The sequence below is a fragment of the Phyllopteryx taeniolatus genome, chromosome 15, assembly GCF_024500385.1.
Source record: "Phyllopteryx taeniolatus isolate TA_2022b chromosome 15, UOR_Ptae_1.2, whole genome shotgun sequence".
NCBI lineage: Eukaryota > Metazoa > Chordata > Actinopteri > Syngnathiformes > Syngnathidae > Phyllopteryx > Phyllopteryx taeniolatus.
Window position 1 is genome coordinate 15834670 of NC_084516.1, and position 22177 is coordinate 15856846.

Here is a 22177-nt window from a genome sequence, read left to right on the forward strand (position 1 = left end):
GTGACTGTCAGTGGATATTGTGACAAACATGGAAAGATTAATAGGATAAACATATGCTTAAAATAACTATTTACCTTGACATGCCCCTCTTTGACTTCGCCATACTGGACGTGCTTCCTCAGGTGATTGCAGATGGCTCTGATAGTAGTGTGGACCTCCACACAGAAGTTACACCTGAAGCCAATAGGAGCTTTGTTTGCACAGCTTACCTGTCAATGACCCCCCACGGGGGGGGGAAAACAAAACAAAACGGATGTTATATGCATTTCATGTGGTGTCTGACAACTATTCAGATTTTTTTGTCTTTCATTTTTAAATGACTAGAAGTAGAGTCATCACCTTGGGTATTTGGGGCAACCATAAGTTACATTTATATAGCTTTTATATCTATAACCCGGCTTTTATATCTATCTATCTATAAATATGCATTAAGTGATGTTAATGGTCATTCTTATATACTCATTTATAGATTCTCAAATCTCACATACTATACTCCCAGTTATAATGAAGGAGCAAATTCATTGACTCCCAAAAGACTTTTCAGGTTTGTGTATAGAATTAGGTAATGAGACCTGCAATGTGATAGATAGCCCAAAGCTTATGATTATGAAAGATAATCATTAATACGTCCAAGAGATAGGCATGATGTGTTTATACTGTCGCCAAGAAACAAATTGAGGATCATAAAATCTCACCAATTACTCTCTATTACACAAATATGGTGGCTAATGTGACAACGAACAGTAGGTATGGGGATAACAATCGATTAATTAATGAGAAGCATTTGAGTGTGGCACATTTAAGTACGACAAACATGCAAAAAAATAAAAATAAAAAAAATAAATCAGGAAGGGAGGGAACACTTTCACACCACGGTATGCCCACTTCAACCTCTGAAAATAAAACGAAATCCCAAATATTTGGGATTTTATATCAATATGGGCCTGCGAGGCGGCCATGCTTCTCAGGCCCCAAATCGGGACAGTCCATGCTTGCTGTAAAAAAACTCCATGTCACAAAACTGCAACAAATTGTGGACATTCAGCCTTTTCCTCCCCATATAGGCACTCACTATAGAGAAAAGCTTAATGTCACAAAACTGTCACCAATAACCAAAATGTATGTGGACATCTGTAATTATGCCTCCTTCCCCATCTGAAAAGCCATCCATTTTTAAACCGCTTATCCTCTCTAGGGTCACGGGTGTGCTGAGCCTATCCCAGCTAACTGCGGGCAGGAGGCAGGGTACACCCTCAACTGGTTGCGAGCCAATCGCAGGGCACATATAAACAAACAACCATTCGTACTCACACTCATAACTACGGACAATTTAGAGTCTTCAATTAACCTACCAAGCATGTTTTTGGGATGTGGTAGTTCCTAGTACCCGGAGAAAACCCACACAGGCATGGGGACAACATGCAAACTCCACACAGGGAAGGCCGGATTTGAACCCGGGTCCTCAGAACTGTGAGGCTTTTTTGGGGTTTTCTTTGCAGGTGCTCCATGCCTGCGTAGTGTGAAGGGGGATGCTACACTCGCGCTGGGTGATTATGGGGGGCAAAAAATATTTGGATTTATATTAAAATCACGATTAATCAACAAGATTATTCATATGTTTTACAAGTTTTTAGTTGACAACAAGAACTGACCTTGAAATAAAACTTAAGAACCAGAAAATAAATTAGTAACAAGTAAAATAATCAAAGTCCCCTCCAAAAGTACTGGAACGGCAAGGGGAATCCCTTTGTTTTTGTTGGATACTGAAGACATTTGCGTTTCAGATCAATAGATGAATATGAAACAAAGTTCAGAATTCCTGCTTTTATATCATGGGATTTACATCTAGATATGTTAAACAACTTAGGACAGAGCACCTTTTGTTTGAAGCCACCCACTTTTCAAGTAGGCAAAGGTATTGGAACATATAACTGATGGGTGTTTCTAGCTGCTCGGGGCTTGCCTTTTAGATTGATTTCTTAAACAGTGCTTGTTTTGGGCTTTGTGTTTCACCTGTGAAAACTGCACTTGCTGTTAAGCAAACATGAAGACCAGAGTGCTGTCTATGGGAGAAAAGCAAACCATTTTAAAGCTGAGAGAAGAGGGAAAATCAATCAAGAGTTATTATTGCGCAAACATTGGGCATAGCCAATACAACAATTTGGAATGTCCTGAAAAAGAAATACTGGTGTACTGAGCAACAGACATCCAACAGGTCGGCCACGGGTATAAACAGCAGTTGATGACAGAAACATTGTGAGGGCTGTGAAAAAACACCCAAAGACAACCGTCAGTGACATCACTGCCAACCTCCACAGGGCCAGGGTGAAGGTATCACTGTTCAAAGAGGACTTCGAGAGAAGATATATACAGGCCACACCAACCATTAAATTATTAAATTATTAAATGCTATTCACTTCAATTTAATAATGTCAGTTCCAATACTTTTGCTCACTTGCTAAATGTGTGGCTTCAAACACAAGGTGCTCTGTCCTGAGTTGTTTAACACATCTAGATGTAAATAACCATGAAATAAAAGCTGGAATTTATTTTCTTTTGATCTGAAACCCAGGTGTCTTCAGTATACAACAAAATGAAAGGAATTGACTTTGCCGTTCCAATACTTTTGGAGGGGACTCTATATCAAAAATATAGAAATTAAAAAACAAAAGAAACAGCTATGGCTAAAAACTTGTTTTTAACAATTGGAAATATATGTTGTAATCCTTATTGACCTAAAACAGGAAAAGTTTAGTCTGATTTCATGCCACTGTCAGGAAAAAAAAAGCGTGTTTTTTCATAAAGTCAATGACTGTATAGTTCCTGCTGTGTGCGCCTTAGCCTCTTAGGGGCAGTGTATGCATTCATGGAGCTACTTAATTTTTTGTAAGCTAAAAAATGTAGAAGAAGAAAGTCATGTTATAATTGAAGTAAACTCGTTTTCCACAGATTAGGAGGAATATGTGCTTGAGTATCTTTATATGAACTGTACCTGTTACTACGGCATTTCTAAGTAAATATTCAATATTTGAAGGTAAAGTGTGCTTTTTAGCTAGCCCGTCAATAGGGTTTTCCTTTAACTGGTAAATTTCTAAAACTATGTCTTGTATTTTAATATAAAATGAGGGTAAATATTTTTGTCGTGTGTTTAGTTTTACAGTGTCAATAAAGAGCTTAAAGCACGCTCAAATGTGGATCAATTGCCCAGCCTTGCGCTACTCTGTATAAATTCTCTGCAAGCTGAAAATTCAGCTGCGGGGTGATCGTTTTTTTTTTGGGATCGGCAATAAAAGGATTTAATAGACGAGCGCCATCACGTTTTCAACGGAAATCGACCGAACGTGATTGGTGGGCAATCAATCGGTCATTATAACCAATGATTTTTTCCCCCGTTTTTATAGTTTATTTTTCCACCCAAAAAGAAATTCAGCATACATGCAAAATCCTGCAATATGGCAAATATGAAAAAAAAAAATCTATAATACACCAAATCCGCAATAGGTGAACCGCGATATAGCATGGGAAGACTACAGTATATTCAATAGTTTGGTGGTGTTACTTTTCAAGGTCGAAATTTCATCTAATTTTGTTACTTAAGGGAAAGCTCCTCTAGCCAACACTGCAGTATGCCGCTATGTTCAATGTCACCTCTGTTTTGATTTTCAAAACGTTTCCCATGTAGTCACTATGCATTTGCCTGGCTGTCTGGCAACAGAAGTTAGCGCCATACCTCTAACACGGAAGTGCTTGTTGCCTGCATAGTCCATTCAACTCATTTCACAATAAGCAGCAGTTTGGCAAATTGTGAACAATTAATCAAAAATAGGCATGAAGCTGCTTAATCCTACTTCCAATTGAGGTTTACTGTCACACACACACAAAAAATAGAATTACACATGCATTTTAAACAACTACATAGCTCTGCATTACGAGTCCAGTTAGCTTAATGCTAACATATAATGGGAAACTCCATCTACATGCTAATGGCAAGCATCAATAACAACAATTTAACAACCCTTTAAGCAACAGATATTTGAAAACAAAATGTGGAGCTAAATGTGTGTAAATGTGATATTTATATGGATTATATAATACTCACAGCCATATATTTGTCCTCTAGGAAAAATTACTAATATTACAGCATTATACTAAGCACTCACGATAGAATTAGTAGAATCTTGTGTGTCTGCATGACTGCATTATACTGCACTGCCTCCCAGTGTCCAAGGTGGGTACAGCTCATTGAATTTGATTGCAGCATTCTATCATGATGTATGCTCAATTCTTTACATTCTATTTATGTTATCACCCAATTTTAATAAATTACAATAATGTTATTTTCCCCTATTGAAAAACAATTATTTGGGCGGGAGGCTAGAACGGATTACAGTGGAGCCCTGCATATTCGCGGTTTAGCATCTGCGGATTAACCTATTTGCGGTTTAGCATCTGCCGATTAACCTATTCGCATCTTTTTTTTTTATATATATATATATGCATATTTTGGGGGGCGGTGGGACCTACTCCGCTCATTGTATTTTCCTGCTTATTCATGCTTTTTTTCAGGGGGGAAAAAAATGCAAAAACATTTTTCCATGGCAAATATGATGGGAATCAATTATTCACAAATTGTCACTATTTGCTGTCGGGCCGGTCCCGATCCCCCGTGAATAGCGGGGGTCCAGCGTAATGGCATTTCCATTCATTTTAATGTGCAAAGACAATTTAGCGGTGGTCATGGAACAAATTCAACTCTTATCTCAAGGCACCACTGTAGTTTTAAGGCAATGCCATGACATCGTTCCCATAGATCAGTATTTGCTTTCTTAACTCATCCTTTCTCACCTTCTCAGACTTGCTTTCAGATATTTCTGCTGCTTTGTGTTTGCTGAGAAGCTGCCGCCTCCTCTCATGCCTTGTGGCCCTCTTCTGAAACTCCTCATTGTGGTTGAGCAGATGCGTGGCGAGCGCAGGGAGGGACAGGAACTTCAGCTCACAATGGGAACATTGGAATGACTCTGAAGCATTGTCATCTCCAGGGTCCGGCGACACGTCAAAGTCTCTCTTGAAGTCCGCCCTGTGGTGGTCATTGTAGTGCATAGATAGCAGCAGGCCGGTGCTGAAGGACAACCGGAAACATTTGAGACACTTAAATGGCAGCCAGTCCCCGTCCTGCTCTGGATTGGGGGTGTGCTCCAGCGCCTCGTTGTCATCCTCTTCTAAAGGACTATCCTCTGTTTTCTCAGGTTCTTTGGCATAGATGACGGTAAAGTAGCGACTGAGCTTGCTAGCGTGCTGCTTCTTGGGGAAGACACCTGGGTGGCGTTTTATATAGTGCGACACAATGCTCTTCCTGCTGAATGCCTGGAAGGGACAAAGAGAACACTTTCGCCTCTCTACGGCCAAGCGCACTTCTTCGCTCATCTCTGAATTCTCTTGTTCAGAGGGTGCCGGTAATATGACTTTGTTGGGTTTCTCAGTCATTGTCTTGGAAGCAGCTAGACAGTGGGTGTAGTAGGCGTCGATATCATGGCGTTTCTGGTAGTGTGCTGCCAAGCCCTTGCGAATGGGATTGGTGTAGGAACAGAGCGCACATTTAAACACATTGTTTTTACCCTCCGGCTGAGCGCGGACATTGTTGTGCTTTATACGATAGTGGCGAGCGATGCCTTTGCGGGTGGAACAGAAGTATTTGCAGAGCTGGCACTTAAACACGGCATGCTTCTCGGGCTTACTGATGGGTAACTCTGAGAGGGTGAAGTCCACATCACCAACCTCCTGGACTTTCACTGCACTTGATGTATGACCGGCGCTGCATTCCGCTACGGGCTCTGTGTCGTGGCCGACGGAGAAATTTGTCAAACCGGGTGTGAAAATCTCTGTAGCTGACTGATTGTGGTACTTCTCATAGTGGATTTTGAGTTTTTCCAGTGTCCCGTGCGTATATGAGCACATTTTACATCTGTATGCCCCATAGCCCTGCCTTTGAGTCTTGTTCTTGTCCTCTGTCTCATTCGTGTCTGCGATTTGCTCAATGTCGTTCGCAAAGTCCTCTGCTGTGACTTTCACCAATGGGTGTCTTTTCTGGTAGTGGGTGAGGACGCCATGGATGCGGGAGTTCACATAGGGACAGTGGCGACACTTGTACACAGAGCTGGGGTTAATGTCCGCCTCCTGCGCAAAGTCTGCCGCTTTGACTTTCATACCGGGGTGCTTTTTGCCATAGTGGGTGAGGAGGCCATGGAGGCTGTTGTACTCTGACAGACAAACGGTGCACTGATAGGGATTATTCGAAAGAGAGAGACGTGGGTGAGTGGAATGTGGGTTGCTCTCTCGAGGCGGGGTGGCAATGTAAAGAGCGCCGTCATCCTCGACGGACTCGCAATTGAAAGACGCATTTTCTTCGGGGATCTTCTCAGCTGGTTTTCCTTTAATAATATCCAAAATCACAGATTCGTCCCCTTGGATCGCCCAGGGGTGCACTGCCTGATAGTGACTAGTTATGTCATATACTGTGCAAGCTTCAAAAGCACAGTCCCTACATTTGTAATGTTTTGTTTCTAGGTTCCCCCCTTGTTGAGTGGTCTCTGGCCCGGCCCACAGCTTGCTGGCCATGTAGGCGTAGTCCACATTATGCTCCGGGTGGCGTCTTTGGTAATGGAGAAGCAGTCCTTGAGGCTCAGCATGAGAGTAAATGCACCACTCGCAGTGATAGCCCGCCTCTAGAATGCTATCTCGGTAAGCCCAGTGTAAAATGGTCAAGGCTGTGGCCTTCACATTTGGGTGATCCTTCTTGAGATGCTTCTTGAGGGCGTAGACATAAGGGGATGTGTAGGAACAGTGTCTGCACTTCAGGGAACGTAGGGGTGTAGTGTTTTCGGGGTCTGGAGGAGCCAGAACGGCAGTGGAAGGGATGCTACTCGACTGCGCGCGCTCACGCTGACTCCGGACGACGGCGGTGTGGCGACGCACGAGATCAGCATTAGCTTTAGTTTCTCTGTGCTTCTTCTGGTAATGAATAAGCACACCTTTGACCGTTCGGTTGCCATAATCGCAATGCTGACAGAAGAACAGCTCATCCTCACATTTGTCTCCACTCCCTGGTTTGGGGCTTGAGTTGTTGGACCCATCATGACCATCTTTTGGGAACTGTTTCAGAAATTGCTTGGGCGCTGCGATTTGTAATTCGTCTATTAGTTTCAGCAAACCTGGGGTGGGAGCACCATGTTTGATATATTTGGCTGTCACTTTCACTTCGGGGTGCCTCTTTTGATAATGTACCAACACACCCACGACAGATTTATTGCTGTATACACAGTGTTTACAGTAGAACATATCCTCGTCTGATCCATACAGTGCCGCGCTTGATTTTTTCGGGGTTGTTGGCATGTTTGACTTAAACGCGGCGACGGGCTGATCGACGGAGACAACCTTCATTGATTTCTGTATGCGGAAATAAGATGCCTTTTGCTCAGGGTGTTTCTTTTGATAGTGGACCAAAACAGAGTGCATGTTGGGGCTGGAAAAAGAACACACGTCACAATCATATACAACGACACTGCCGGCCATGACGTCTTTGAGGGGATCCATATCTGTGCCTGATTCGGGGGTCTTGGACACTGTTTTAAGCAGCGGGCTTGAGGAGGACCTCGGAGTGGATGTGGCTGGGTTAAACGTTTTTGGGCCAGAGTTTAATATCTCCCTCAGAGTTTGCGATTCACCTGACTTGTGCGACTGCTCCACAACATAGCTGGAGAAGATCATGGCATTATTGATCTTCACTGTAGGATGCATTCTTTGGTAGTGGGGCATTAGGCTTCGCACATTGGGGCTCGTGTAAGAACAGAAGCGACACATGTACACCAAATTGGGCTGGTTAAAGTTGAGCACGTTGCTCGCTTCCGGGTGGTGATCCATGTAGTGTTGGTGTAGGTCATTGTAGTTTGTATATTCAATGTAGCACTCCAAGCAGCGGAAGACGGCACTCTGGTCCTCAGGGTCCAGGATGTACTTAAAGCTGAATTTGATGTAAGGGTGCATCCTCTGGTAATGGGTGCTGACGCTACGAGCAGACTTGTTATGGTAATCACAGTGTTTACAGTAGAAACGCGCAATTCCGGGATCCCCGGAATAGTCGCTGTTCTCTTGGGCAGCCTCTCGACTATCAGTCAGATCACCTGAAATGTTTTCACTATCGTCAGAAAGAGTCAGTGATAGAGGAAGGCTCCTAGATTTTGATTTAGGGTTGCTTTTTCTTTTCCCTATCCTACCTCCCTTGTGAAATGAATCTCTTGAGTGAGGCTGCAGTATGTTGTACGCAAAGATGGCATTTTTGCCATCATGGTTTCTGCCCATGTTGCTGTGATGGTCGGCCATGTCCTCATCATCCATGTCTTCCAGATTTATGACCAGGTCCTGCTGACTTTGGCTTATTTTGCTTTGCAGGTTACTCGCAATTTCATCAATTCTCGTTCTCTTTTTGACCGAGGACAAATCCAAAGGCAAGTCATTGATGGACTTCCTCGCTCGTTTACCACCGACTAAGGGTTTTTTGGTTGAAAGCCCCAAGATGGAGGTCTGGGTTTTTTGTAGACAGGTTGGCGAGGCTGCTACGTCTGTGTCCATCTGGTCGGCCAACTGACTTTCAAAGACGGTGGGATCCATGTCATCACAGTAGGAGTGCTTGTGCTGCTGGTGAACCCTCAGTCCTTTCAGAGTGGTAGTGGAGTAGTTGCAGAGCGTGCAGCGGTGTGGGTTCTGCTGGTCGTTCAACACGCTGGTTGACTTTTTTCCGTTCATCTTGGACATACTTACATTGCCCCCATTGACAGGCTCCGCAGTGTCATCATTGAGAGGTTCTGGGCTGTCGCTCGTCAGATCCATCGTCTCTACGTCGGAGGAACTGTGGCTTTGTTTGTGGGTGCCTAATTTAAGAGGGCTGGTGCAAATAAATGGGCATTCATCACATTTATACACTGTGGTTTTACCAGAGAGGTGAATGTTTTCAATGTGGCGCGAGATGCTGCGCCTGTGCATGGTGAGGAAGGAGCAAAAAGGGCACTGGAAACGGTTCTGGTACTTCCTGAACGGTATTCCTTTTGTCTCCAGCAGCTTATTGTCCTCGTCTGTTAAGAGCTGCTTCGCATCTGCCGAAAGCGTTCCAGTGTAGTTGGGATCATCTATATCACCTAGCTCTTCATCTCCAGCCTCCAAGCTGCTCCTTGAGTCCTCTTCATTTAGTAAGTTGGGCTCTATCTCACTGCCACTGTTTGGCCTCTTGGGTGAAATTGCGCATCCTTCGCCGACTGCCGTGACTTGAGCAATCTGTGTCGATGGGTTTTCAAGCATTTCTCCTGTTGACTCCTCATATCCTTCAGTCAAAGCGGTCTTTAATCTTGTGGGGCTTTGGGACAGGGAATCCGGTTTAGGTGAGCTTGCACAGGCATCCCCTTTCGGCTCGGGAATGCTGGACACTATCTTGACCTTGTCGCTATGTTCCTTGACCACGTGATTGGTCCAGCTGGCCTTCTGGTCAGTCTGATAGTTGCACCATTCGCAGGCAAACGTCCCTTTCACGAGGGGATCAGATGAGCTCGACTCCTCGTCAGGTTCGTTGCTCTCTGGGGCAACCCCAGACCCCCCCGAGGGAACTTTGCTATGATACATAATGTGGTGTTTCATCATCCTTGCTTTGCGCGGAGACTTGTATGTACAGTACTGGCAGGAATACACCTTGGAATTGTCTGTCTGTGAGGAGATCTGTGCAACCACGTCCTCCTCGACAACATTGTGCACCTTCTTGGTGTGATTCCTTAGGAACGACTTGGATCTGAAATAACGGACACAGAACTTGCACTGGTAGAACAGCAGATGGGTCTCAGCGCTTTGCTTCGGTGGTGCCTTGCTGGAAATGTTGGCAGAGTTGGGACCTGAAGAGAAGATTAAGGGCGTTAGAAATCTGCTATATGAGGCTGGACTTCAATGTCAATTCAAGTGACAATTACATTATTTTTTTTTTGCTCCCAGATGGTATCACAAAGAGTATGCAGTTTTCTGTGAGAAGGTTGATAGATGTAGTGATGGAAGACATGAGGGCAGTTGTGTTAGAGAGGAGGATGCAGAATATAGGCGTAGATAGATAAGGATGACACGCCTAACGGGACAAGCCGAAAGAAAAAGATGACGACACCTGTGTATTTAAATACATGTAAATAATTAAATTATTTTTTAATGGAGAGAGGCACTGAATGAGGGGCAAAGAGTAACATTTTGTAGGAGTGGGATGATTACACGTTACACATCACTCAGCATGCAGTATCGACACGGCAACTTCAGATCAATACTGTCAATGTCTTGCAACCAAGTTGTAAACTTAACAGCCAGTCTGACATTTTGTGACGTGATCGCCTAATTTTAGTAATCACCACTGAATCTAAGAACAATGAGCCGCAACACTATCAATAATGTAGGCAAGTCATTTTGTTTTAATAAACCAATTTCTGAGGTGAAAAAATGTCACCATTAAAATATTATGTCTGCTGCTTAATCTGTCCGCCATTTGAGGCATTTTATTCAATGATGCACTACTGCTGTAACATGGTAGTATTGTTTGCCACATTTCAGTTAACCAGCGATTCCCATTTTTTATCTATTCTGCAGCACCAGGTAAATCAGTATTCATGATCCTCTATTAAAACAAACAATAAGCCTTTTATGCAGATCTGTGAGTCTAAACTCTGGATAAATGAACTGTAACATCCCATCTAATGTGGCAGACTTACTCATTCCAACTTTAGGTGGTGTGTAATTCTTGTCATCCTTGTCCCCGGTGTCCTGCACTCCTGCTTCCTCCTCCACCTGCTGGTCATCATCGTTGTCTTCCTCCTCCTCCTCCTCCTCTTTCTGCGAGTCAGACTCTTCTGCGTCAGCGGGCTGAAGAAAGACTGTGTGCACTTCCTGAATGTGGTTCTTCAACTCCTCATACGAGTCAGCGCGGAAGTCACAGCCGTCGCATTGCAGTACCTCCATCACTAAACAGGGGGAGCACTCCCTGAACAATCAGGGAAATCTGGGTAGAGAACAGACAAAATGGTATTCAGATCAAAACATGTAAAGTAACTTGCAAACCAAGTATCAAGTGCACATCTTTATTTAATAAGTGGTCAAATGACCCGCAGTCTGTTTTACTCCACGGTGCTTTCAAAATGTTTACGATTGTGCGGCCAAAAGAAATTTTACAAAAAGGACATAAGATGCCTTTATTTATAGCTTGTGTGAAAGAACATGTTAGTTTTGTATTACAAGATGGCGCTACAAAAAGGGATCGGATTGCTATGACAAACTGTAGAAAAATTGTGAATGAAAGGAATAGCATTTGTATTTGTTCGTCTTGATTAAAAAAAAATAAAAAGAACTGCTTTGTCCCATCCCTGCGGCAGTTTCAGAAAATTAAAGAAAAACTTGTTTCTATTTTTTAGCAGTACCAAGCTGGCTTTACCCTTAAAAAGCAAAAATGGATCTGCAGAAATTCCAGTTTGTTAGGACGGCAAAGTAACTAAATTCATTAACTGTACTACTTGACTATGTGGAACATGTACAGTCGTGCTCAAAAATATTGGCATCCCCGGAAAAAACACACATTGATCAATAAGTCCTTTATACGGCCTAGTGCAGTGATTTAAGGTCTCAGACCTACTGTAACGTTAAAAATATATATCTGGCTTGACATTTCACAAAAGACTTGCGGCTGAAATTCCATTTTTAGACATTAAATAAGGTTTTAAGTAATTTAGGTGTTAATGTGGGAAAGTGTTGGGTTGTTGGTAGTCTAAAGGTCTATGGCTGGAGGTCAGCTGTTTGGCCAGCAGCAGACACTTGAAGAGAGCTCTGAATTTAATTTGTAAAACTACTAATGCCCAAATCATTCAGATGTCTGTTGCAATGGTAGTAGTAGGGTCCCATTTTTGAGCATTGCATCAATGCATGAACAACGGCAGGACCGGAGAGGGATTAGGGCCTTATTCATCCCATTTTTATTACCTTGGGATAAGCAACAGCTGGACGGCAGCTCCACACAACAGTATGTAGAGCAGACTATTCCATTCAATTGTATCAACTCTGTTGGGGATAATGGCTTTTACATCTTCTTCAGCCGTGTCAGTAGTCTATCATCATTTCAAAGCTACGTTGCTTGAGATCCCAGTAATATTGCAGGTTTATGAGGCAATAGGATCGTTCAATCATTCATCTTCCGCTCCGCTTATCCTCACTAGGGTTGCGGGCGTGCTGAAGCCTATCTGAGCTATCTTCGGGCGAGAGGCGGGGTATACCCGAAGTGGACGCCAGCCAATCGCAGGGCACATATAAACAGACAACGTCGTCACATGGCACAAGAAGGCACGTTCACTTCCTGCCATACTTACTGTTTTTCATTTGATTGTTTCGTAATTATGGATGAGAAGTCCACAGAATAATTTAGCGCTTTTGACCTGAATGCATAAATCAGACTCAGAACATTACATTTATTATACAAAGTGTCAGAACTTGGTTTGTTGTAACGGCTAAAGGCCTTTTTATACTCCCGCGGTCGCGCGGCCGACAAGGCCCGCATTGCATCACGTGACCGACGAATTGGCCCGCGCGGCCCCTCTGCATAGCTTAATGCGCACACGGCAAAAAGTGTTGCTGCGCATTGAACGCCGCGGAGATCATCTCTCGTGATTGGTCCGTTTTAGTCACATGCTGTGATGACGTACTCAGCGTGCCCCTTGGTTCTACATACCATCTACACCGCTGCCTTCTCAATCGATTTTGCAGCATAATTAAACGCATCATCTGGTCACCTAGGTTGATTTGTTCTAGCAGACACTGTTTGACGGTCGCCATTGTTGTTGCTTTGTTCCTTGTTACTGAAAGGAAAGTAAAAACGGCTAAAGGAAATGGCAAAAAAAATGCAGAGGAAACTCCTCCCTGTGTTGTCCTAGCCAATACCACCCGTAGCGACACCCCCGACTTGGAGGTGAACTGCAATACATTTTCAAAACTGCGCGTGTGGGTTGCGCTCGAGTATAAAGGCAAACTATGCGGGGGGCAGCCGCACTGACGTTAGCGTGGTCACCGTCCGAGTATAAAGAAGCCTTAAGTCTTCGCTCATATCTAAAAGAAAGTGAATGTGGGAGGTGTGGGCTACAATGGAAATACTTGTTTGAAGGACAGTTGTTGCTATCAATGGAGACACTCATTACGAACAAGGCGTACATGTTCTCAGTTGTTTAGTTAAGACTTAATAGTGTGTGCAAAAAAATGTTAAAAGTAACAAAAAAAAGTTGAAGGTATTCATCAGGTACGGAATGGATGATAATCAATTAATCTGATATATCTGATTAAGGCGGCACGGTGGACGACTGGTTAGAGCGTCTGCCTCACAGTTCTGAGGACCGGGGTTCAATCCCCGGCCCCGCCTCTGTGGAGTTTGCATTTTCTCCCCGTGCCTGCGTGGGTTTTCGCCGGGCACTCCGGTTTCCTCCCACATCCAGAAAACATGCATGGTAGGTTAATTGACAACTCTAAATTGCCCATTGGTTTGAATGTGAGTGCGAATGGTTTGTTTGTATGTGCCCTGCGATTGGCTGGCAACCACCAGTTCAGGGTATACCCCGCCTCCTGCCCGATGATAGCTGGGATAGGCTCCAGCACGCCCGCGACCCTAGTGAGGAGAAGCGGCTCAGAAAATGGATGGATGGATATCTGATTAATCAATCGTGTCTTGAAGCAACTGAGTCAAACAATGCACCACTTGACTGTAGTAGGCAGAAAACCCTGTTGCTTTATTCTCTCTCTCCTTTACTGTCTCAAGATGGCAGACATGACATCAACTATGTGTAGTTGAGCTACACTAGCATTGTTCAACTGGCCTCCCCTTTGGTCTTTACTATTTATTTCTCTCTATGTAACATGTTTGGTTCCGCCGGAAGCCGTGTTGATTGGGGACGGTTTAAGTAGCACACATCTTGTGTTGTCAGTCAGAGGGTTCCATTCATGGATCAGCACTCATGCATGTACTTAAATTCTTCTTCTTTTTCTTTCGGCTTGTCCCTTTAGGGGTCGCCACAGCACGTCATCCTTTTCCATGTAAGCCTATCTCCTGCATCCTCCACTCAAACACCAACTGCCCTCATGTCTTCCCTCACGACATCCAACAACCTTCTCTTTGGTCTTCCTCTAGCTCTCTTGCCTGGCAGCTCCATCCTCATCATCCTTCTACCAATATACTCACTATTTCTCCTCTAGACGTGTCCAAACCATCGAAGTCTGCTCTCTCTAACTTTGTCTCCAAAACATCGCACCTTGCCTGTCCCTCTGATGACCTCATTTCTAATTTTATCCAACCTGGTCACTCCGAGAGCAAACCTCAACATCTTCATTTCGGCCACCTCCAGCTCTGCTTCCTGTTGTCTCTTCAGCGGCACTCTCTCTCATCTGTACATCAGGACTGGCCTCACCACTGTTTTATAAACTTTGCCCTTCATCCTAGCAGAGACTCATCTGTCACATAACACACCTGACACCTTCCTCCACCTGTTCCAACCTGCTTGGACCCGTTTCTTCACTTCCTGACCACACTCACCATTGCTCTGGACGGTTGACCCCAAGTATTTAAAGTCCTCCATCCTTGCTATCTCTTCTCCCTGTAGCCTCACTCTTCCCCCACCACCCCTCTCATTCATGCACATATGTTTTACTTGGGCTAATCTTCATTCCTCTGCTTTCCAGTGCATGCCTTCATCTTTCTAACTGTTCCTCCACCTGCTCCCTCCTTTCACTGCAGATCACAATGTCATCTGCAAACATCATGGTCCACGGGGATTCCAGTCTAACCTCATCTGTCAGCCTATCCATCACCACTGCAAACAGGAAGGGGCTCAGGGCTGATCCCTGATGCAGTCCCACCTCCACCTTAAATTCGTCTGTCACACCTACAGCACACTTCGCTGTTCTGCTGCGCTCGTACATGTCCTGTATTATTCTAACATACTTCTCTGCCACTCCAGACTTCCGCATGCAGTACAGCAATTCCTCTCTGGGTACTCTGTCATAGGCGTTCTCTAGATCTACAAAGACACAATGTAGCTCCTTCTGACCTTCTCTGTACTTTTCCATCTACATCCTCAAGGCAAATAATGCATCTGTGGTACTATTTCTAGGCACGAAACCATACTGTTGCTCGCAAATACTCACTTCTGTCCTGACTCTAGCCTCCACTACTCTTTCCCATAACTTCATTGTGTGGCTCATCAACTTTATTCCTCTATAGTTTATTCCTCACAGCTCTGCAGATCACCCTTGTTCTTAAAAATGGGCACCAGCACACTTTTCCTCCATTCCTCAGGCATCTTCTCACGCGCTAGAATTCTATTGAACAAGCTGGTCAAAAACTCCACAACGACCTCTTCTAGACGCTTCCATACCTCCACAGGAATGTCATCAGGACCAACTGCCTTTCCATTTTTCATGCTCTTTAATGCCTTTCTAACTTCCCCCTTACTAATCATTGCCACTTACTGGTCCACCACACTTGCCTCTTCTACTCTCCCTTCTCTCATTTTCCTCATTCATCAACTCCTCGAAGTATTCTTTCCATTAGCTAGCACACTGCTGGCACCAGTCAACATATTTCCATCTCTATCCCTCTGTCTGGCCAGCCTGTATAGATAATTTTCTTCTTTCGTGTCCAACCTGCCATACATGTCATCATATGACTCTTGTTTGGCCTTTGCCACCTCGACCTTTGCCCTGTGTCGCATCTCAATTTATTCCTTTCGCCTCTCCTCGGTCCTCTCAGTGTCCCACTTCTTCTTAGCTAAATTTTTTCCTTGTATGATTTCCTGTACTGTGAGGTTCCACCACCAAGTCTCCTTCTCTCCTTTCCTGCCAGAAGTTACACTAAGTTCTCTCCTGCCTGCCTCTCTGATCACCTTGGCTGCAGTGGTCCAGTCTTCTGGAAGCTCCTCCTGTCCACCGAGAGCCTGTCTCACCTCTTCCCGAAAAGCTGCACAACACTCGTACTGTCTCAGCTTCCACCACATGGTTCTCTGCTCTGCCTTTGTCTTCCTAATCTTTCTCCCCACCACCAGAGTCATCTTGCACACCACCATCCTATGCTGTCGAGCCACACTCTCCCCTACCACAACCTTACAGTCAGTAACCTCCTTCAGCTTACATCGTCTGCACAAGATGTAATCCACCTGCGTGCTTCTACCTCCGCTCTTGTAGGTCACCCTATGTTCCTGCCTCTTCTGGAAAAGTGTTCACTACAGCCATTTCCATACTTTTTGCAAAGTCTACCACCATCTGTCCCTCCAAGTTCCTTTCCTGGATGCCATACTTACCCATCACTTCTTCATCACCCCTATTTCCTTCACCAACATGTCCATTACAATCTGCACCAATCACGACTCTCTCTCTGTCTGGGATGCTCAGAACTACTTCGTCTAGCTCCTTCCAGAATTTCTCTTTCACCTCATAGCCACTAATCACATTATACAGAACACCCTCAATTGCAAGTTTCAGCCTCATCACTCGATCTGATACTCTTTTTACCTCCAAGACATTCTTAGCCAATGCTTCTTTTAAAATAACCCCTACTCCATTCTCTTCCCATCTACACCATGGTAAAATAATTTAAACCCTGCCCCTAAACTTCTAGCCTTACTGCTTTTCCACCTGGTCTCCTGGACACACAATACATCAACCTTTCTCCTAATCATCATGTCAACCAACTCCCGAGATTTTCCTGTCATGGTCCCAACATTCAAAGTCCCCACATTCAGTTCTAGGCTCTGTGCTTTCCTCTTCTCTTTCTGCCGATGAACCCTCTTTCTACCTCTTCGACTTTGACCCACAGTAGCTGAATTTCCAAAGTCCTGCAGGTTGACGGCGCCGGTTGCGGACGTTGTTAACCCGGGCCACGACCAATCCGGTATGGAATTCTTTGGATGAACGCTCATATTTGTTTGGCAAAGTTTTAAGCCGGATGCCCTTCCTGACGCAACCCTCTGCATTTATCCGGGCTTGGGACCACTTTAAAGGCCTCAGTGTTGATCTAGCACCCTTGGTTGGGAGTAGGGGTCGGTAAAAAGATTACTTCTTCAATGCATTGCAATACTACCCCCTGCAATTCAATATCGATTCAGCAAATCCTCTGAATCGATTCACCTCCTGGCCAGTGAGAGGCGCTTTGCGTGTGATTCGCGCTGTATGGACAGAAGCCGCACTCGACCAAACAATAACAAAATGGTAACTAAAGCAAGCACCCACGGAAGCAGCAGCATGAAGTGAGCTACCTTTAAATCTGACGTTTTGGAATCTCCTGTAAATCTGAAACACAGGAAAGGGACAAAAGACGGACCACGAAACGCAATACCAACACGAAAACGTGTCAGAAGTTGCCGTTCCGGAACTGTACACAGAGATAAGACCGCGATTTTGGAGTCGTTTAGTCTGCGGAAAGAGCGACAGAGCCCTACATACGTAGCTACCACTTCTCATTTCATTTCTAACGAGTGGGAATTAGTGTAAAATGTCCTGCAGACTAGAGGACTTCACAGAAGCCATGCAGGGAGCAATATAACTTGTTGACAGAGGCAATAAACGAATGCGGTTTGACGAAGAAACTACCGCCAATTGCTGCACACATGCTACATAATTAGGTGTTACTTAAAAACCCTGCAAATAATAACAGTAACCCTAACCTGTTTTTTTACTTTTGTACTCCATATGCACAAATAAGTTATGCACTATTTTTTTTTTTCAGATGTTTTATTGCTTAAAAAAATGTGACATGACACATGACATATTGCACAGAAAATGAATATTTCAAAATTGTTAAAATTGACGTGACATGTTTACATGGCATCAAAAACATATATTTCAAAATTGCCAAAATGTACTTTTAATTACTTGTGCATTTTTACTTCCTACAGAATCGATAGAGGATTTAAATCAATATCGAATCGGATTGCAACCTGAAGAAAAAAATTATCCAATTGAACTGCAACCTAAAGAATAAAAATCACATCAAACCGTGAGGTTCTGAATAATGAGCAGCCCAAGTTGGCAGGGTGAGGCATGTGTGTTTTTGTTTTGTTTAGCCGCTTAAACTGTACACGCACGGGTTAAGTTGTTATCCATGCATGTCAGTTTAAGAGATTGTATGGATTGTTTAACCGTGGTCAATGGTGTATTTTTTTTGCGGAAATCGTGTTCGTATTGCTCCAATTTGTATAGAACAGTGGTTCTCAAACTTTACACCAGGTGTCACCAATGACCACTATTAAAATACAGTGGCATAGCAGGCCCCAGTGTTTATCAAAAGTGAGGCAGAAATCAGGATTCACGCTGCCCTTTCGTCACCTCGCCAATGGCCAATTGAAACAGGATGCGGCGAAGCGAATATTGCCCACGTTTGCCACGCCGGCGAATCAAAATCCCCTGCGTCAAAACTCAAAAGCCCTTCCTGATAAAAGTTAAAGTGAGCGTGCTCATTCTGCTGTGTGTGAATGGTGTTAACTGTTTAGGTCCCCCCTCCACCATTATGACATTATCAAGAATGACATTATTTTAGCATAGACTAAAGGAATTCCTGTTAACACGACTATACCTTATCACATGCTTTAGCCTGGCACATGCTGTAGTCTCCATTCTAAACGATTAAACGCAAGTGCATTGTCCCTAAATGTTAACTGAACTGTACTAAACAAATGTACTTTACTAGATTAAAATAAAGTTCGATTCACTGTATTATATGATGCACAGTTCGAACATGTAATTCAGTGATTCTTTTGCATACCACACTAGAGGAAGCCCGGGTACCACACTTTAAGAACCACTGGTATAGTGGAAATAGCAAGTATTATGAATGTAAAGGCATAGGGGCTTTTTACCATAATTGATCTTTATGATTAATTGGACTGTAACAGAAAGTATTTATTTGCTTGTTCAGTTTCACGGTGCAGATTAAATAAAAAAAAAACTTTTACACTCGTCAAGATCGTATGCTTTGTTCATATGGCCAAACAGTTTCAGTTAGTCTCCCACCCCATTAATTATTTTAAATTTTTTATTTTTAAAAGCAGAGAAACAATCAACTATTTCTTGCTGGGGGAAGAAATAGTCGATTGTTTCTCTGCTTTTAAAAAGTTGACTGATTCTTTTTGACAATACACATTTTCCAGTTCCAACTTTGATGTGAATGATAGGCCAAGAGCTATAATAAAAGCCTTTGTACCAAAGCAGTCAGCACGCTAACTTGAATACTAGAAAATCCAGAGACTGTGGCAGAATCCAACCAGCTTTCATTCAACATGCAACCGGTCGGCCAGGGAAGAGCTCCACGTGAGCCACAATGTCCCTAAGCAAGCAGGGGATCCATTGTTACAGAGTCATGTTACAGCCGCGCCCTGCTCTCTTGGCATTTCAACCTCCCCCCCCCCCCCCCCATCAAGTGGCCTCCAAATGACAGTTTTCTTGACATGAGTATCAAGAGGGGGAAAGAAACACCAACTGCCAGGAGTTGGCTGAGCCTTCCCCATGCCACACCAAGTTAATGGCGGCGATAGTACATCTGCTTTCATCTAGTCAGCTGTGGCCCTGACAGGCGGTGACCGAGTTGCTCAGATCCTCCTCCTGAGCTGAACTTCAAGGGCAGCCATTTTACAAGCTGAGTATGTGCACTTAGGTGTTCAGCACAACATGGACCCACAGACCTGATCCTCTTCCTCAACGAAAAAAAAAAAGAAGGTTGGGCGGCCTGTCACAGAGGAAGTGCTGACAGAAATCTATCTGCCAGATGTACAATACGAGCTCAGCAGAAAACATCTCACACTCTCACCAAACCGACTCCGCCTCTTGTTTCTCAGGACATTATCTGTCGCATCACGATATTTTCAGATAAATGGAAATAGGAGAAGCGCAGGCCCTCTTCTGCTTCCACTCATTTTGTGGAAGCCGACAACAACATTCCACAAGGGGGTCTAAAAATGCAAGGCATGTTTGAACTTCTTTATCTGGGAGCTCTACAGGCCCTCAGGAGAGCAAGGGAAGGGGCAACGGGGGGATATAGCAGGCCTGAAGGGGAAGTGTGGGAGGAGCAGAGAGTGTGATGGAACAACCTGGAAAATCTTTTGGTGGAAAGCAGCGCAGGACAAAGCCATCAGACTGGGCTCCCCAGATTCCAAAGTCTACTAACATTTGTTAATCACCAACCGGTCTCGCTGCATCGGCGAGCTCTGCCAGTAGTCACACCCTCCACTCTGCAGCTGCATTGCCTGAAAGAGGGCCTTTGAGTAAGCTAGCATTAAGCTGATTAGAAGCTCATCCTCAATTGTTAGCTATTGCTACGATCTCATGTCGTCAAGAATGGGAAAAATACACAAAAAAACATGGGTTTACAATACGGGGACTGACACCATGTCTGGAAATAAGGCCGTCTCTTCAGTGTGTGTGTGTGTGGGGGGGGGGGGGGGTCTTAAAAGTTTCACCTACAGTGTAGATTGTTTAGATTGTTTTAGGTTTCGCCTGCCCACCTGTATTTCTTGAGCCCAGTTACCGCAACATGGCGACTGTGAAGTAAAAAGATTCCTGACCTTGGAATTGGAACAGCTCTCATTCTGCGTCAAAATCAGGGTGCGCATAAAATACAAAAATCTGTGCAGGGAGTTAACGATAAAAGTTATGTTTTTTTAAGCCAACTAGGTCTGTTGTCGTCGTGGAGTCCTGCAAATGATTTACACACTACTATAAATACACTATAACCTACAATTAAACCCCTATGCAATGCCATTTTAGACAATCAGAAACCTAAAGTCATCACCGTAAAAGGCTTAATACCAACTACAATGGCATTACTAGAGTGCAGACCTCTGCAACCAGTCAATCGTCAAAAGATGAGCGTCACACATTTGTGTTCGTTCACCTATCGTCTTACTAGTTAGCAGATTAGTTTCTGGTAGATCGAATTGTCCAGTCATGAGACTTTGTGCCTCAAATGTAATGTAAACACCACAATGTAACAAGAAATTCCTTGCCTTTCTCCGGAATCGCATGAAGATGTGAGTGGTTGTGAGGGGCTATTCCCAATAGCGTAAAAGCCTCAGCCTCATAGTCATCCTGAATATAACAACCAATAAAAACCTCTGTGACATCACACAAAGGAGTCAATAAGCTAAATAAAACACACAGTAGTACTGAATATAGCAAAAATTGTTAAGGAGATTAATCAGCACTCTGTGACATCATTCAAAGGAGTCAATCTTAAAACAAGACACGCGTTACCCCATCTGTATGCGTGAACTGAGAACAAGGTTTTGGAAAATGTTCACCCTGGATAGAATTTTCCAGAAAAAGACCGAAAACAGAAATCATCAAAGGACAAAATTATGCTATGATGGAAGAGGTCTAACACAAGATCTAGTCAACTGATCTATAACTAATGAGTAACGGATTGCAAATGACAACCTGCTCTTTAAGGGAGAGGCACTAGCTGCAGGTACCCTCGAGGGGGAATGAAAATGCCACCAAGAAATTAATACATGATCAAGTTAAAATAGCTGGGGTTAGGGCTGGGCGATCATATGATCAAGATCGAAGATCGTGATAAATTTCCAGTCAATCTCAATTATCAACTGTGTGTATTTCCTCGATCTAACACGCCGGGAATGTGCGCTACAACAGCCAATCAAAGTAGTGCTTTTCCTGCTCCACTTTCAGTTGCCAGTTGTGGGAGTCGATAAAACACCCGCTTCCTTGGCTGGCGAAATCGAACCTCTGGGTCCAACTCAACTGTCGTCACACAGAGCACGCCGCGTCCTCGGCAGGCTCTCTTCGCCCATGCACCAGACTTGCGATGGAGGCGGCCGGCTGGTCCGCGAGTTTCCATCGCCGGTTGTGTGGTGGCGTCTCCAAAGCGACATGGAGCAGTGCTACTAACTAGCTAACGTGCAAGGTATGTCGGCGCCCTCAAAAACAGGCAACGCTGTTTATTCATTTGAAGAAGTACCACCACCACCCAAGTTATTATGTGGAAAGCATAAAAATGTGCAGTCAGTACAGCCTGTCAATCACTGCACAGCACACGTAGCATTAGCAGTTAGCCACTGCTAGCGGCGAGGCCACCAAACCA

General features: G+C 44.1%; 1 protein-coding gene across 2 annotated transcripts in view; it reads right to left on the reverse strand.

Annotated features, from left to right (window-relative positions):
* The window catches only part of znf462 (zinc finger protein 462), a 69903-nt gene that overhangs the window by 23190 nt on the left and 24536 nt on the right, over window positions 1-22177 (reverse strand). For both annotated transcript variants that reach the window (XM_061800007.1, XM_061800006.1), the window contains exons 2-4: window positions 10782-11068; window positions 4846-9929; window positions 75-209 (exon numbers count right to left, since the gene is read on the reverse strand). In XM_061800007.1, coding sequence (XP_061655991.1) covers window positions 75-209; window positions 4846-9929; window positions 10782-11028 — 5466 coding nt within the window. In that variant the 5' untranslated portion in view covers window positions 11029-11068. The remainder of the gene's footprint in view (window positions 1-74; window positions 210-4845; window positions 9930-10781; window positions 11069-22177) is intronic.